At 40.5% G+C, this 16,718-nt stretch overlaps 1 protein-coding gene across 1 annotated transcript in view; it reads left to right on the top strand.

Moving 5' to 3' along the window:
* The window catches only part of LOC119817122, a gene marked incomplete at its 5' end in the record, with an annotated part of 282,482 nt that overhangs the window by 65,471 nt on the left and 200,293 nt on the right, over nucleotides 1-16,718 (top strand). Inside the window, 3 exons of the mRNA XM_038334317.2 lie at nucleotides 2,319-2,395; nucleotides 6,917-7,037; nucleotides 8,938-9,168. Coding sequence (XP_038190245.2) covers nucleotides 2,319-2,395; nucleotides 6,917-7,037; nucleotides 8,938-9,168 — 429 coding nt within the window. The remainder of the gene's footprint in view (nucleotides 1-2,318; nucleotides 2,396-6,916; nucleotides 7,038-8,937; nucleotides 9,169-16,718) is intronic.

Here is a 16,718-nt window from a genome sequence, read left to right as displayed (position 1 = left end):
TCTGGTTTTTGGTCACCGAAGGAGTGTTAGATATGGATTCCATTTCATGGAGTGGGCCTTAATTCAGATCAGTTATTGGTTGGTTACTTTCACAATACTTGTGCTACCATGGCCCTAACATATTTTATAGGTAGTACATTGTGGCAGATAAAGCTTGTGTGGGTGACTTGGTATTTACATTTCTCTTTTGATAGCATGTAGAGTATGTTCCTGTACCAGAATTTAAGGGTAAAGACTATGTATGCACCATCTCAACATCTCCATGTTCATTGAGTTATATAGTTATGTTTAGCAATGGGGCCTTCCTGTCAGTTTGTGGAGAGCAACCTCTTGTCTTGGCAAACAGTCTGTTTGAGGATTTCAGTGAGATACTTTTTGCAAACAACTCAATTGGATGTAACCTAGTCCTGGTATTAGGAGTTTCATTTGATGACAAGAGATGGCCAGTTGGAACTCCATCTCCCCCATTATTTGGAGATATCATTAGGAAGTTTCCTCTGCATTAGGTTTCCATACTAACCCTAAGAGGTCCTTAATTCTAGTTGTCTCTCTCCACATTCCCTCCTTCAAGTCTGTCTGCCCTTCCTCTCCTCACTTGATCCTTCCATTTGCTCCCCTGAACACCCAGTCTCCTTGCTACCCATAAAATCTATTCTATTTCCCCCTTCCAGGGAGATTTACATGCCCCCCCTCTAGTCCCTTCCTCTATATTTAACCTCTATGGGTCTATAGACTGTAGCTTGGTTCTCATTTACTTAATGGCTAATATTTATACAAAAGTAAATACATACCATATTTACCTTTGTGTGTCTGTTGTTACCTCACTTAGAATGATTTTTCTATTTCCGTCCATTTGCTTGTAAATTTCATAATGTTGGTTTTTTTTTTTTTTAACAGCTGAGCAGTACTCCACTGGGTAAATGTACCACATTTTATTTATCCATTCTTCTAGATGTTGAAAGACATATAGGTTGTTTCCAAATTCTGACTATTATGAATAGAACAGTGATGAACATGGTTGAGCAAGTGTCCTTGAGTTGGGATGCAGTGTCCTTAGGGTATATGCCCAAGAGTCCTATAGCTGGATCTTGAGGTAGATAGAGTACCATTTTCCCTAGGAACTGGCACACTGATTTTCTTAATGGATGTACAAGTTCACACTTCCACCAGCAATGGAGAAGTGTTCCCCTTACTCCACATCCTCATAAGTATGAGCTGTCACCTGTGTTATGGATCTTAGTCATTCTGACAGGTATCAAATGGAATCTCGATTTTTAGTAAGATTTTACCCTCAAAATGTATTCTGGAAACCCACAACCAAACAAAATGCAGAGTTGTGGAGACTAGTCCTAGCGTAAAGATCTACATCAATTCTCCTGCACCCAGTGCTCAGTGATCATGGCAGAAGAGGGGGAAGAAAGCCTGTAAGAGACAGAGGACCAGGGAATTTACTTTGAGATTGTGTCTCCTCAGAATGCCGGACACTATACTCATAAAGCTCACCAACATTCCTGCCTAAACGTAGTGGAACAAGGATAATACCAATAGACATGCCACAGGGACTCATTTCCAGATGTTAAGACTTCCTGAAAGAGCATGCAACATCTGGATTTCACAGACACATGAACCTGTGATCTCACCCACCTACTCACGCCTATTTCCAGCTCTCCCTCACGCTCATAGAGTATGCCCATGTGAGTTAATATTATTATATCTGCACAGATATTAATAGGACTTCTCTGGGTCCTGGTGTCCATAGGCTCAATTGAGGTTTATTGTTCTAGTGTAGTTCTTTTCCTTTCGCTTCCAGAACAGGCTGGGTTGGATGATGACACCCATGACTAAAGTGCTGTAATATCTCTAGTGTTCTAGACCTTTAGACCCATGTCCACGTATATGTTATAAAACCACGTGACACTATACTTAGGATACTGCAAGGTGTGAAAAGTAGAGATAGAAATGGAGCAGAGGGGACTGGATGGAGGATAACAGGGTCGGGGTTTCGTTTGTAAGAAGTAGAAATAGAGAAGGGAATCTATGTTAGTGTCCACCAGCCGTGTGTCCTCTTGTGGCTGTGCTATCTATTACTCCCTGTCCCTTTCTGGGCAGCATTTATGTGAGTGAGGAAAATCAGGTTTTATGGAAATGCAGCTCCCCTAGGTAGAATTCCATTGTTCTTATTTGTCTTAGAAAATATGCCAATTAGAGCATTGGTATATTCTGGTCTTAGAGAGAGCCCTGCTGCTCCATAGATACTTCTAGTGTGTTCTGGATGGATTTATTAAATTTTGCTTTGATTTCTCTCTTCTTCCACACAGGATCGGAAATTTGAAGGAAAAGGATTCAGCCAGAACATTCCCATGTCATGTCTGAAGAAGGAAAAACCATTTGAGAAGTATGTTCTTAAATGTTAAGAGTTTTGCCTTGTAGTTAATGTGTGTGTGTGTGTGTGTGTGAGAGAGAGAGAGAGAGAGAGAGAGAGAGAGAGAGAGAGAGAGAGAGAGAGAGAGAGAGAGAGAGAGAGAGTTCTTATGATTTAAGTATGAATGGATTACAAGTGAGTGACATCCCCCTAGGTTGATTCAACTAGAGGGGCAGAATTTTTGAACTATGTTCTTACATCATCCTGGGATATTTTTCATCTCCAAGATGTTGAATTGTGGGTAGTCTTGCAGGTCTACCTGAGAGCCATGTTTGACTGACGCCTCAGAAAATATTCAGATGCTTGGGTCAGTATAAAAATATCCAAGATGTGGGCATAGCAGTCCCTTCACCAACTGTAGCTAGAGCAGCGGTGTGTTAGGAGTCAGCATTTGTCTGCCCTGCATGTCTTCTCTCAAGGCTGTCAGCACACTTCAGCATCAGTCGCCTGTCAGGCAGGCAGGAATGATAACACCCTGTTGGGTATTCTGGGGGTGGATGGAGGTAAGAAGTAGAGTATGTCCAAAAGAGTTTCTCTGAGCGTGCTGAACACTCAATGCTGCATCGTACTGAAAACATTAGTGGTCCTCAGCAAGGATCAGCGTCATCCCTAGGGGACATTTGGCAACATCTAGTAAGTAACATATTGATTATGGAAACTGGCATTAGGTCAGCTATCTAGGAGTATTCATTGGGGAGAGGACAGGATTCCACTAAATAGCCCAGCAGTGCATTGAGCAACCCTCACAATAAAGAGTTCCCTGGTTACAAATGTCAGCAGTGGTGATGGTGATGCACTGCTGTGCATAGGTGCTGCCTCTTTACTGCATCCTCCCTTACTGTGTGTTCCAATTGCAGTGCACATAGCACCAGAGCGGGGTCTGTCTCCCTGCGAAGACACTAGCTGTGTAGTTAGGATGATATATCACTAAGGTGTCATTTCTATGCCCAACTAAAGACCAGTAGAGAACAGAGTAGCATTCCTCCCATGCCCAGTGTTTCTAATGATAGGACTTGGTACTGTGGAAATTGCCAGGGAAGTCTTTAAGACATTACATGTGAGAGAGCTAATTCCAGGCTAACTTGCAACAGCAAAAATAGGAACTAGACTAAATAGCCAACAATAAGGGACAATTTAAATAAATTGTGGTAGACAGAATTAAACACTAGAGATCCCTAAAATTCCAGTTGTAGCAAAATATGCATATACTATACAAAGTAGAAAATACAAGTTAGAGAATAATATGTACACTATCAGTTTCACTTAGTGTTAAAATGAATATTTTAAACCTCTAGTCTTGAAGAATAGAAGCCCATATTTTGCAGAGGTTAAATATAGTCTGTACGTAGGTGGGAAGGTTTTGATAATCTACAACTGAGCATATATACAACCAGAATTTTGTAACTACAGTGTGCACATTTTCACAGACTCAACCAAACTTAAAGAGAAAGAATCTGTAGGAACCAGGAAGAAAGATGTCTCAGTGGTAAAGAGCTCTTGCAGAGAAGGCTTAGCTTTAGCCCCCAATAACCACATTGAGTGGCCCCAAATCACCTGTATCTTATACTGTCTTCTAGGCTCTGAAAATATGGAATACTGATCTCTCATGTACATACCCGTATCTACACGTATATATATATATACACACACACACACACACACACACACACAAATTTAAAATGAAATAAATCATAATAAAATAGAACGCATTTGTTAAAAAAGTTAAATAAAGCCAACATATATACTGAAGACACAGCTATTTGTCCCCTCTTGTCACCTCCCTAAATAATACAGCACAAAGGCTGTTTGCACAGAATTTGCATAATATTCAATACTGTAAGTCAGGTAGAAATGACCTCATATATAATGGAAACTGTGTGTGTACACTGTATGAAAATAACACAGCAATGTAAATAAAGCTCTTGAGCTTCTCTGGGTCTCAGCATTTGGGAGGGGTTGTGTTAGAAACCGCCCTCCTATGTAAACAGAGGATGGCTGTGCCTTCATCATCATAAAGTTAATAATGTTTCATCAGAGGGAAAAACAAAAATGATGATCTACCTTAGGACTTGCCTTAGGGTTTTATTGCTGTGAAGGAATACCACAACCACAGCCAACTCTCATAAAGAAGAGCATTTAATTGGGGCTGGTTTACTGTTTCAGAGATTTAGTTCATTATCATCATGGTAGGAAGCATGGTAGGCAGCCATGGTGTTAAAGAAGGAGCTGAGAATTCTACATCTGGATCCAGAGGCAGCAGGAAAAGAGAGTGTCACTGGGCCTGGCTTGGGCTTCTGAAACTGAAAGCCCACTCCCAGTGACACACTTCCCACTTCCTCTAACAAGGCCACACCTCCTCCACCAAGGCCATACCACCAAGGAGTGCCACTCCCTGTGAGCCTTTGGGGGCCATTTTCATTTAAACCACTGCAGGACTCAAGGCAGACAGGCTCTCACATCTGCTCCTGGCTATGACCAGGACCACAGTTGCTTACAGGAGCTCAAGTCAACAATGTCTCTGAGTGCTTGCTTCCTTGTACTCATTTCTTTTTAACTTTCAGGAAATGATATTTTAAAAACAGTTAATTGTAAAAAAAAATAATAAAAGGGGAGGCTTGTTACTTTTCTAGTGAATGTAGCATGTAATTGTTCAGATTAAAATTTTAGGGTATTTCTGAATGCCTTGCAATTCTTACCAAGGGAACAAAGAAAGAAACTAAGAGAAGCCATCTCACTGTGCTTAACATGGGATGTTTGATGTTTACTAATGAAATCTGTTTACCTTCATAACTGTATAATAGGGCCATTAAAGACAATAGATACAGTAGTTTAAAAGTAATAAAATTTACAACAAAGTGTATTTAATTTGAAATTGGATTGCCAGCGAATGGGTGTCCTAATGAACCCCAGTGTCAATGTAGCTCTAACCACATTACGGGAGATAATTTGTATCACAGAAACTGCATCAGCAGTGAGACACCAAAAGGCTATTCCTCTGGTGGGGGTACAGTCATTGTCACAGATGGCCCTGCTGATGGAATTAAGCTTAAGTCAGGAGAAGTGGGAGATACGATCCTTCTTAATTCAAATACATTTGGGAAAGCAGGCAGATGATGTCAGGCTTTGCGAGCAAGCAAACAAAAAAAATCAACAATGAAGAAGAGTCTTGAATACACTGAGTACATGTCACTAGAAGGGCAGGTACCTAGGGAGCATTTTAAGAAGAGAAATAGATCTTGATCTCCCACCCTTGCATAAAAGACAGAAAATGTCTGCGTCATATCAGCCAAGCATCTATTTTCAATTAATGCTTTCCTCAAGGTTTCATGAACAATTTGTAGGCTCAAGGAATAATGGGCAGAAAAAAATGAAATGACAGGAATCTTATCAAATACAGATGGCCTCCATATCTGTGGTTTCTGCATCTATGCATTCAACCCCTAAGAGACGGAAATGTAGTTCGATCTATGGTGGCTTAAGCCATACTGAGCTTATGCAGAATGTTTGCTCCCATTGGTATACTATAGAAACAATGTGTTCTAGCAGCTATTTATATAATGTTTTCATGTATGAAACATCCCCTTAAGAAACCATCTAAAGCCTCGGTTCTCAAACTGTGGGTCAACAACTCCCTGGCATCAAAATGACCCTTTCACAGGGATCCTCTAAGATCATCCCAAAACACAGATATTTACATTACGATTTATAGCAGTAGCAAAATTGTAGTTACAGAGTAGCAATGAATATAATTTTATGGTTGTGGTCACCATGACATGAAGAGTTGCAGCTTTAGGAAGGTTGAGAACCAGAAATCTAGAGATTATTTAAAATATATAATAAGAAGTAGGGCTGGAAAGACGACCTGGGTTTGAGAAGGCTTGCAGATCTTATAGAGTACCGGAGTTTACTTCCCAGCACCCACAGGGGTGACTCACAGTTACCTATAGCTCTAGCTCCAGGGGATGTGATGCCCTCTTCTGACCTCCAAGAGAGTCTGCAGTCACCGGCATGCATATGCATTTGCATGTATGTGTATACACAATTAAAACAAAATAAATATTGACAAATATGCTTTATGCGCACACACACATATATACATATATATGTATATATGTGTGTGTGTATATATATACTATGCCATATTATATAAGGGGACATGAGCCTCTTTGATTTCTGGCATTCACAGGGAGTCCCGGAGCCCATTCTTTTCAGATAAGGGAAGACAACTGAACTTGATTTCCAGGTTGTTTCTGAAACAACCGACACTTTAATTGCTCGAAGCTCAGTAGCTTAGATAGTATGTCATGTATTTAATGGGGCTGTACTCCAAAAACCCTGCTTTAACCAAGTGCAACACCTGCCATGTGTCATTTATAATTGCTATCTAATCCAAGAACACACTGAAGGAAAGCACCAGGCTGTCTTATGGACCTAAAGGCAAGGTTTCCTTCATGCCACATCTTTCCTTCCTTTTTAATTCCTTCTCGTACCTGCGGCACCCAGTCAGCAGTGCACTGCAGACGGGAATCCTTACAGAAAGGGCAGTGCCACGCAGCAGCGCTCGTTTCCAGAAGCAACTAAAGGATCCCAAAGAGCAGAAGGAGCTTGCTGCCAGGTGAGCGCTCTCGAGTGGCTTCTCCGGATGCAGGATGTCCCATGATGACATCCATCCTGTGACTGTCATTACCTGTTCTTTTCCTCCTAAGGGGTTCTTCAGAGAAAGCAGGTCTTACTAAATGCTTTCGATGCTGATTTCATGCTAAAACACAAGGGGAAAGCTGTCCATGGAAACCCCTGTAGTATTCTTCACCACAGGGTACCAATATAACCCGACTCAGCCGTACATGGAGGTAGGCCTGCCACCTTGCAAATGACACAGCCTTGAGATTTGATGGATATTCCTTCCCCTTCTCCTTCTCTGCCTGACACGTGCTTGACAGAGGTTGTAAATGCAAGAGAGATGGTGGTATAATTCCTCAGACTGGCATTTCTGCCCCCTAGTCACCATTCGATTATCTTCCAAATTGCAGTGTTTCAGAGAGATAAAGATTCTTTATGGCTTGCTGACTTGAAACAACCACCAGAGCCAGGCACTGAGTCGGCTAGGCGACCATGCATAGTAATTCTATTGGTAAATGACAAAATCTTTGTTTGTATGACATTTCCAAAATTACTACAGAAGATGAATCTAAAACACAAAATGTCACATTTGGCATGCAAAACTATCACAATATATTTCAGTATAAAATTCATAGAGGCGTTTAATTTAGAATGTGTTTAATAACTCCGTCTGCCTGCATCAGTAATCCTGCCTTGAGGTCTAAAAAGACTGTCTTATTTATTCAGATGGTGTTAATTTTTAAAATATTTTTGGAAACCAAAATATTAAGGTTAAGTCTTTGTTGTTAATTAAGATTTTCTAATTAAACCAAAAATAATTGTTATTCTGATTAGTTTTTAAGTATGATTTGAATGAGAAAAACAAAAGAAATTGGACAACTTTTCTTGTTTGCTTAATTCTTTAAAAGCATGCTATCTATATGGAAATATACATTTTCTTAATAAATTCTAGGCAGGATTGAGAAGTCTCTCCTGTTGACTCTAGATTAACCCAGCGGTATCACTACCCTGAATGGAACAGTAGCGTGCTCTTAAAAATGATATTATTTATGACTGAAGCACAAAGTCCCAGTGAATTCTTTAAGGTTGAATTATCCAGGGACTTGTGAGTCTAGAAATAAAACTTAATGTCATCTGAATTCTCAACAATCCTGCCTTAGTGTTTACTTAATCTGAAATAATAGTTCATTAAAACCATTAATTTGTATAAACTTCTTGGCAATTATGGAACATGAAAATGGCCTGCTTCAGTCAACTGTGGATGTGCAATGAAATCCGGATGTTCTATAAAAGGTTCAGCCCTGTCTTAGTTACACTTCATGGGCTGAGACTCAGACCTTGACTCCCCACCCCCCTTTTTGTTGTGGGAGGGCTGCTCATTGGAAGCCTATGGGCCAAGCTAACATATTGAGAGTTATGACGAATCAGGTGAAGTGTGAGCTTGACATGTTTTGCAGTTCTCTTACCATGTGACATTATTATCTGTGATTAGTATTGCTTAGGATTGTCACCTTTCTCGTGCCATGTGTGAGGCTTGCTATTGGGGTTTCCCATTCCCTACTATCTTAGGGAGCATGCTGTGTGGTTTTTAGAAGTGTTGGATTCCTGCTAATTCCATTTTACTAGAATAGATGAATGGTTTCTGATGTCACAGCTTATTAACATACCATGCTTAAACACTAGCTAAACTTTCCCTCCCAACATCGGGGAGTTTGCTTTTTGACCTCTTAATTATACACTGTGGGCCCTTGTCTGTTATCATTGCTAATACCTGACGATTACAGGTTGAGTAAAAATAATTGTCTCCCTTCTTTACCTTCTGAAAAGCCCATTGTTGCTAATTGCTTGGTTTTACCCAGTTCCTGTGTAATTCAAGAATTCTGCCTTTTATGTAGGGTGAGCAGTCTCAGTTGCCTCATCTACAAATACAGATCAAATGTCTCAGGGGCCTCAAGGACAAGGCTCCTCAAGGCTCCTACCTTCTCAGAGTGTCTCTGCTCAATCAGCTGGGGGGCCAAGTCTCACAGTGGTGTCAAACTGAACAGCTGAAGACGAGAACACGCCCCGTTCATCACGGTGGCAACTTTTATGATCTGGGGCTGTATTTCCACGAAAGCCTTTCCTTGGTAAGCTGACCTTCTGTGCACCCATATTACTTTGTGTTTGGTTAGATTCTGCAGTCACTATCTGTCTGCCTTTCCTCTCTGTCCGTGTGGCTATACAAAATCAAAACACTGTGATCAGCCCAAAGGATCTTGTTCACACAATTTTCCATGATCACATTTGTTTACTCAACAAGTATCCCTAAAGCATCTTCTGTGCATCTATCTATCTATCTATCTATCTATCTATCTATCTATCTATCTATCTATCATCTGTCTATCTATCTATTTGTCTGTCTGTCTGTCTAATCCATCCATCCATCCATCCATCCATCCATCCATCCATCTCAACCCCTTGTGTAGGTAAAGATATACTTAGGACTGTGTCCTATTTATCAAGAATGTCATATGGATTATTGATCTTCCTGTTTCAGGATTTCTAAGTAGACAACAACACACACATAGTGTATGACACATGCCTATGTGTGTAGGCAGCCAAGAGTTGGAGGAACTGTGCAGATAGTAAATGATAGGTCATATGGCTGTTCAAACACATTCTGGAGGGGAGAGGGTTGGGAGAGAAAGTGTTGGGTGAGGCTAGAAGTGACCCTGGAGAAAAGGAGGACAGCAAGAAGTGGGTACAATAGAAGCACTGAAGGCAGGCTTCACTTCCCCTGGAGCCTCTGCACTGGACAAATGCTGTCTTCCTGGGTGGGTAAAGTGGGAAGAGAGAAAGGAGAATGGATTTGTCCTGGAAGCCCAGATCATGCTTCTGCACGGGGGGCATGGCTTTAAATCTTCACAGTAGAACTGCCTTTTATTTTATTACTTTGAATTACAAAAATTATCAGAATCAACATTGATACTATAGGATGAGGTTCAAGGAGAAAAATTTCCCTACCCAGAAAGAGTTTCACTTTTTATTTTCTCACTACATTGACATTATAGATGTGTAAGAACTTTGAAGATGGCACCTAGCTCCTCTTTTTTTTCTGTAACTAAGAAACAACTTCATAGCAAATTGTGAAGAAGTGAACAAAATAGCATCAATTAAAACCATACTACTGACAACAAGTGTCAAGTACCAAGTGATCACTCTGTCATTTAGAAGTAGATGGAATTAAAATAAAAACAAGAAACAAAAAAACAGGCATGGTCTATTATTGGGAGATGTGCACCACATAACAGCCATACCTGTGGGTATGCCCAGCTTTAGATATGTGAGAGCACTGACAGAGGTGACAGCCATGACACCAGAAGGTGCTTTGAAACAGAGAAGTCAAAATTCAATTTAGGAAAATGATTAATGGAAAAGGGGACCTTGACTGGCAAGGTTAAATGGTGGGCACTGCCAAGCCTCTAATATGAACCTATTTGGAAGCTGGGTATGGTGATGCTGTCCTACCATAGGTGTGTGCAGAAAGGTGCTTTGCCAGTGCATAGCAGGAATCCAACAATCTCCCTTTATTATTGTTGTTGTAATCATGCTATCTCTTTGATAGAGAATCCTATACAGTTTTGCCCGATGGACTTTTCTCTTGACTAATATGACAAATGCTTGTATTTCAGATAACTTTCCAATTAACCTTTGGTAAGAACAAAGTAGCTTAACATATTTTTTTTCTTTGCTAAAGGATTCCAATATCCTTGTTACAAAGCATAAGGTATATGTGTAGGGTTTTATATGGGCTGGTTATGGAGACAATTTTTCCCCTGGTAAAGCCACCAACTGTCAGTAGCAGTATTTGAGGACAGGTACAAGCAGTTACTATGCCTGATGACTGCTTGCTCATGCCCCAAATTTGACTCTTCATTCTCTCTGTCTATTAGAGAATTTTTTTCAAAAAAGGTGAGAGTAGCTAAGAAATGAATTAATAATTCTAAGAGGTTTAATCAGCAATATTGTGCAAGTATATTCTATGAGCACCTTTCAAGCCATCTTGTTTTTTAAATGTTTTGCACTGAGCTATGCTATCATTTGTTTTTATTACTGACATTTTCTCAGGTGTCCATTGTCTCTCAAGTAGCTGGTGAAAGTGTGAACTCTGGGTACAGGAGTTTCATCTGCCCTTGCTAGCTTTGTAAAGGCTACCCCACACAAGCTGTTGAATGACCGTAATGGTGGCTATGTGGAGTAGCACCTTTTAGAGTTTGAAAGTCTTGCTCTACAGAGTGGAACTATTAAGACTTTGAGATGGTGACCCTTTAAAGGCAGGACACAATGAGAGGCTCTTAATTCACTGAGCATCCACCTTCTAAGGGGACTGTGGAGTCCAGTCTTGTCCTCTACTTTTGCTTCCTGGTTCACGAGGTAAGTCATTCTAGCCATGCCTCACAACTCCAATCTGATTTTTGTTTCACATTTCCGCCATCTTTTCAGAGGCTGAGAGTCATGGATATCACTGAAGTTGGACTAGAACCTCCCTAGCTATGAGCCGAAGGACTCTTTCCTCTACATATGTTAATTGCCTCGGGTATTTCTTTATAGGTCTAGAGTGCTGCCTGCTACACAGGGGAGGTTCTGGGCAAAGTGTCAGTGGGAAGAGTTGTACCATGCAGGTCTGGAAGGAAATACATTGCAAATTAAATAAGTGTCATTGCAAAGACCATTTTCAGTGCACAAGTCGCACTGAGTCTGTAGGAACAGGCTGGAGAATCCTGGGAGAGAAAAGCATCCCTTTCCTGCCCATCAGAGAAGGAAGCATCTTTGAAAGGTTAAAAGAGCAATCCCACATTTCTACATGTGTCAGGAAAATGTGTGCTAGCAGGCTGACCAAACAGCATTGAATTGTGTCCATCCCTTAATACCCAACCATAGGAAAAAATAAAAAAAAAAAAAACAAAAAACACCACTAGGTTACTTCACATTCAGTGTATTTAAGAAAAGCATAGCACTCATGACAAAAAATTACAAACAAGAAAAGCACCTAAAACAATCAGAATTTAGCAGGAGAGAGGAGTCCCCAGAGCCTTTGTGCTCCCTGGAGTTAAGAGGCTATTGCTCGAAGTCCCATTTGCTCTGTCAAACTCAACCCAGCAGCATCATGCTTTCTCATTAAGTGTACAACTCTGCCTGCTGGTCTCGCTGCTGTAGTTTGTAGGAGACTGACTGTTTTATTTATTTATTAATTTTTGAAACAGGGTCTCATGGATGTCGTGCTGGCCTCAACTCATTATACAGCAGAGCGTGATGACCTGGCTCCCCCTGCCTTCACCCTAAGTATCGGGATTACAGGCATGTTCCTCAGTGCCTGGTTTATGTAATACTAGGGTTTGAATACAGCGCTTCATTGATACACCCTAAAAACGCTACCAACTGAGTGATACCCTCAGCAGTAACAGCATAGTTTTCTACTAAAAATCCATTTAGAAACATAAGACCATATCTTGGGTTTGTAATTACTATTGAGACATTTGAGACATCTATTTCATTTCAGTTAAGATACAAGTCATAGTCTTTCCTTACTTTGCGAGTAGTAGTGATTATCTTAAGGCAGCAGCTGGAAAGCACCCTGTGCTAACTGGAGAATGTTGATCATCTATCTGTGGGGAAAAAAATCAAAAACACAGAAGCATTATTTAAATGAAATAATAAGGCCTAATTACAGGAGATACACTGACTTTGGGGAAGAAGTTTCTACATCACACACCCATAAGGTTATCTTGCTAATGGACCATTTGCGAGAACACAAAGCCACAGCATCACAGTGCTAAACCTTCGGTATCAGGCTGAGCCAGGAGGTCAACCCTTGAAGGTTTAGTGAAGCTGCTGCTGCTTATAGGTGATGGAGAGAGCTCCTAAGGGGGGGTAACAGATGTGTGTCTAATTGTGTAGGGTTCCAGCCATCCATAGTAGAAATATGCAGTGTTTTGATGTTGTCCCAAATAATTCCATATATTAACGTGACTCTTGGTATATTGTGAGGTAGAGGTCATCAAATAAGAAGAGTTAAAGGAAAAATATGAGTCTTAGGCCCCTTACACATTGCATGAACAACGCCAATTACTTTATTTCAGCATAGTGGGTCCATTTCATTCATGAATTTTAATCTTAGGCCTGTTGGTGCTGAGTGCTTGCTTCCAGATTTTTCTGTAACTCCTTGGTAGAAACGTCGAGAACCTGCTCGTCTTCTGACCCTTGTCCTGGAGACATTTCCAATAGAGATTGCTATCTTTGTTGCAGCATCCATTAACAGTCTACAGATGTAGATCTTTGGGAAGAAAAATGCAACATGACGTAGATGCCTTTTGACTTCTGGTTCTGGCAAGATGATGAAATAGGTTAAGTATTGCGGTTATCTTAGTCCACCGTTCTGCTAGGATCGGGGGCTAAAAGGCATATTCATTGTCAGATTTCCATTCTATAAACATCCTGATTCTCCACAAACGTGGACAAGGGGCTTTGGAATGTATAAACACTCAAGAACAAAAGGGACAGCCTTGTGCATGAAATACCAAGAAAAATTGGCAAATGAGAGAGATAGAGAGAGGGGGAGAGAGAAAGAGAGAGAGAGAGAGAGAGAGAGAGAGAGAGAGAGAGAGAGAGAGAGAGAGAGAGAGAGAGAGGAGTGGCAGACTGGACAGTGGTACTGCAAGAGAGGAAAGGACAAGATGATCAAATCTGGCTAACTAAAGGCTTGGAATATAACAACCATCCAAAAGACATGGCTTTGTATTTATTAGATATGGAATTTAGAATATTTTCTGCCTGAAGACTAGAGAGCCAATACTGTCCAAAAGGAATGTACAAGACCAAAAATAGTGGAAGATGCATAATCCATTAAGTAGAAATTACCTCTGATACTAATATGTCATTCATATTATCAGGTAAATAACAAGAACTATTTCTTAACTTAAACTCTTTTAAAATTGTTTCTCTAAATAATCTACAATATGATTCTATAATTAAAAAATACAGTGGATGAAATGAAAAATTCAAAAAGGTGTATTGAAGATTAGACCTTTCCAACCAAGAGCATATGATTAGAAAGCCAGGTGAGACGCAGTTCCCTAGACTACTGTATTTATAGGTAAAAAAGATGGAAAACATGAAAATACACGTACCCACCCATCTTTGACAGTTTCCAGAAGGAAAGAATGAGGAAATGTTACAAGAAGAAATAGGTGCTGTTCATTTCCCAGACACATGGCAAAACACTCACACACTCTGAGCGGGACTGTGTAAGATCAAGCCACATGAACACATTCTAGTGACAGCAGTAGACTGGGGTCAGCTAAGCCAAACATTTACAATTCAGAGATAAAGGATACTCTTGACAGTTAATATTGTCAACTTGAGAGAATCTGGAATCACCCAGGAGCTGGACATTTGGACACCCTGTGGCGGACTATGTTGGTTACCATAACTGAGGTGGGAAGACCCACCTGAGTGGCATCATTCCCACTCAGGCTGGGATCCTGCACTGTATAGATAGAGAAACAGAGCTGAGAAGCCAATAGGCATTTATTGCTCTCTGCTTCCTGACTGAATGAGGTGTACTAGCAGCTTCAAGATCCTGCTGCCCCCATCTCCCTGACATGGACTGCATGAACTTAGGGCCAGAAGAAAAAGTTTCTTCCCTAAGTTCCTTTTGTCTGTATTGGCTCACAGCAGCAGGAAACGAGAGTGACACAACACAGATCATCTTATCTGTCACCTAGGAATTGGGCCAGAGGTACCACAGATGAATGGAACCATTCCTTCCTTACTAAGAACGTACGATTTGCTTCCTAAGCTGCCATGAAAAGTTCACAAAGTTGAGAACAAAAGTTAAGATGTGCTCAGGGGAGGTTTTATGTTTTATTGTGGATTCTGGTAGATTTAAGGGTTCCTCAGTTTGTAGATATCCCCTGTGATCCTCTCCACATCTTTCCTGTGTGTGTGTCTGTCCGTCTCCATACAAATTACTCCTTTTCATAAGGACGTTGCCATGTTGGGTCAGAGCCATGTTAGAGACATCTTTCCAATTTGGTTAAATAAAAAGATCCCATTTCCACATATGGGCATTTTCTGAAATACTGTGTGTTAGAAATGTGAGAATGGCCAACGTACTTCCTTCTGGAAGACACAATTCCCTCTACAATGAATGTATTCTTACTAGGAGCTTGCTGAAAGAGCTAACAAAGTAACATTCAAGAGCAAGGAAGAAAGCAAGAGCAGGTGACATTTTCAGTCTTTCTTCAAATCTGGTTGAAATGGTGGCCAACTTTCAAAAAATACTCTGAAAGATATGCCTTTTCTCCTAGACTTTAATAAAAATAATTTAATAATTTGAAGCTTTTGCACCACAAAAGAAAGACTAAAGTGTCACATAATGTGTAGATAAGTATGTGATTATATCTTAATTAACACAATAAGAAATTCAAAGGGACGGTTCCAGTGAGGACTTCAGCGTCTCTATACTTTCCATAAGACAAACAGGAGGGAGGGAACCACTGCCTTGAGCCATTCATAAGTGCACAAGACTGTATCAAGTTTCTTACTGCCATGATAGGATGCGACAGACCATCCAGAGAACACCAAGGAGACACAGGAAAACCGCAGTGGTCTTTCAACAGTTTGGTGAAGGATGTCTTCGGTTGTTTCATCTCTTTGGATTTTGAGACATTAATGTGGCTAATAAATACAGTAATGTGACTAATAAATGCAGGGCTTTATATGAGAGTCAAGGAGAAAGGATGTCAAAAAAACTTTTAATAATGTAAAGTAAAATATGAATTAAGAATACATGTGACCATTATTTTCTTGTCCCATTAGCTTGCATGATAATTCTTTTTGGGTGACATTTAAAATATCATTATTGACCTTTGGCAATGGTAGTGGAATGGGAAGAAACTTCTGTTAATTATTAGCTAGAACTGTTATGCTTGCAATTCTTAGTTTCATTGGGTATGGGGATAGGCCGACTTATATAAAAGGATACAAATAATAGGTTAAAGAAGCAAAAACAGCAAAACTCAGGCAAAGAACATTGATTAATGAATTTTTAAAAATTCTTAAAGGTCATGTGCTGAAGTTAGGCTGAGCCTCGGGCAGAGCTAATGAACATGACCAAGCCCCTCTGTGTGCAGCAGGTAACCCGTGCTGACTCGGAATTTGCTGACATTACAGGGTTATTATTTCTGGAAGGATGCAGCATTCTGGAACAATTTCTCTAATGATTCCATTAAGACCATGGTTTCCTTCAATTTAGGGTAACATATTTCATTTTTCACATTACCCCACAACGCAGAGGAAATGAAAGCGTGTCTAGGATGGAGGGTCTGTGTCAGCCAACAGAATGGAGGGGGGAGAGTCACTTGATTTTGATGGCACTTAACCCCGTTTTATATTTGATAAGCACATCTGTTTTGTGGGTCACATGTCAGTGTGTGAGGTTGTCTAAAGGCAGAAAAAATTGGGGGCTTAGAAATCATTAACTTAGGGCGATCTTGAGGCTCTCTCAAAGAAGAAATGGTGGCTGCCATCACATGAATGGTACTTTCAAACCCAGCTCAGGGCAAAGAGTTGGCAGGACCAGGGTCTCTGAGAATATACTGAGGACACGGGCTTCCAGATGGTGAGCCAGAGAGCC

This window comes from Arvicola amphibius, chromosome 6 (genome assembly GCF_903992535.2).
Source record: "Arvicola amphibius chromosome 6, mArvAmp1.2, whole genome shotgun sequence".
NCBI classification, from domain to species: Eukaryota; Metazoa; Chordata; class Mammalia; order Rodentia; family Cricetidae; genus Arvicola; species Arvicola amphibius.
Note: the sequence above shows the minus strand (reverse complement) of the source record. Positions and strands in the feature narration are given on the sequence as shown.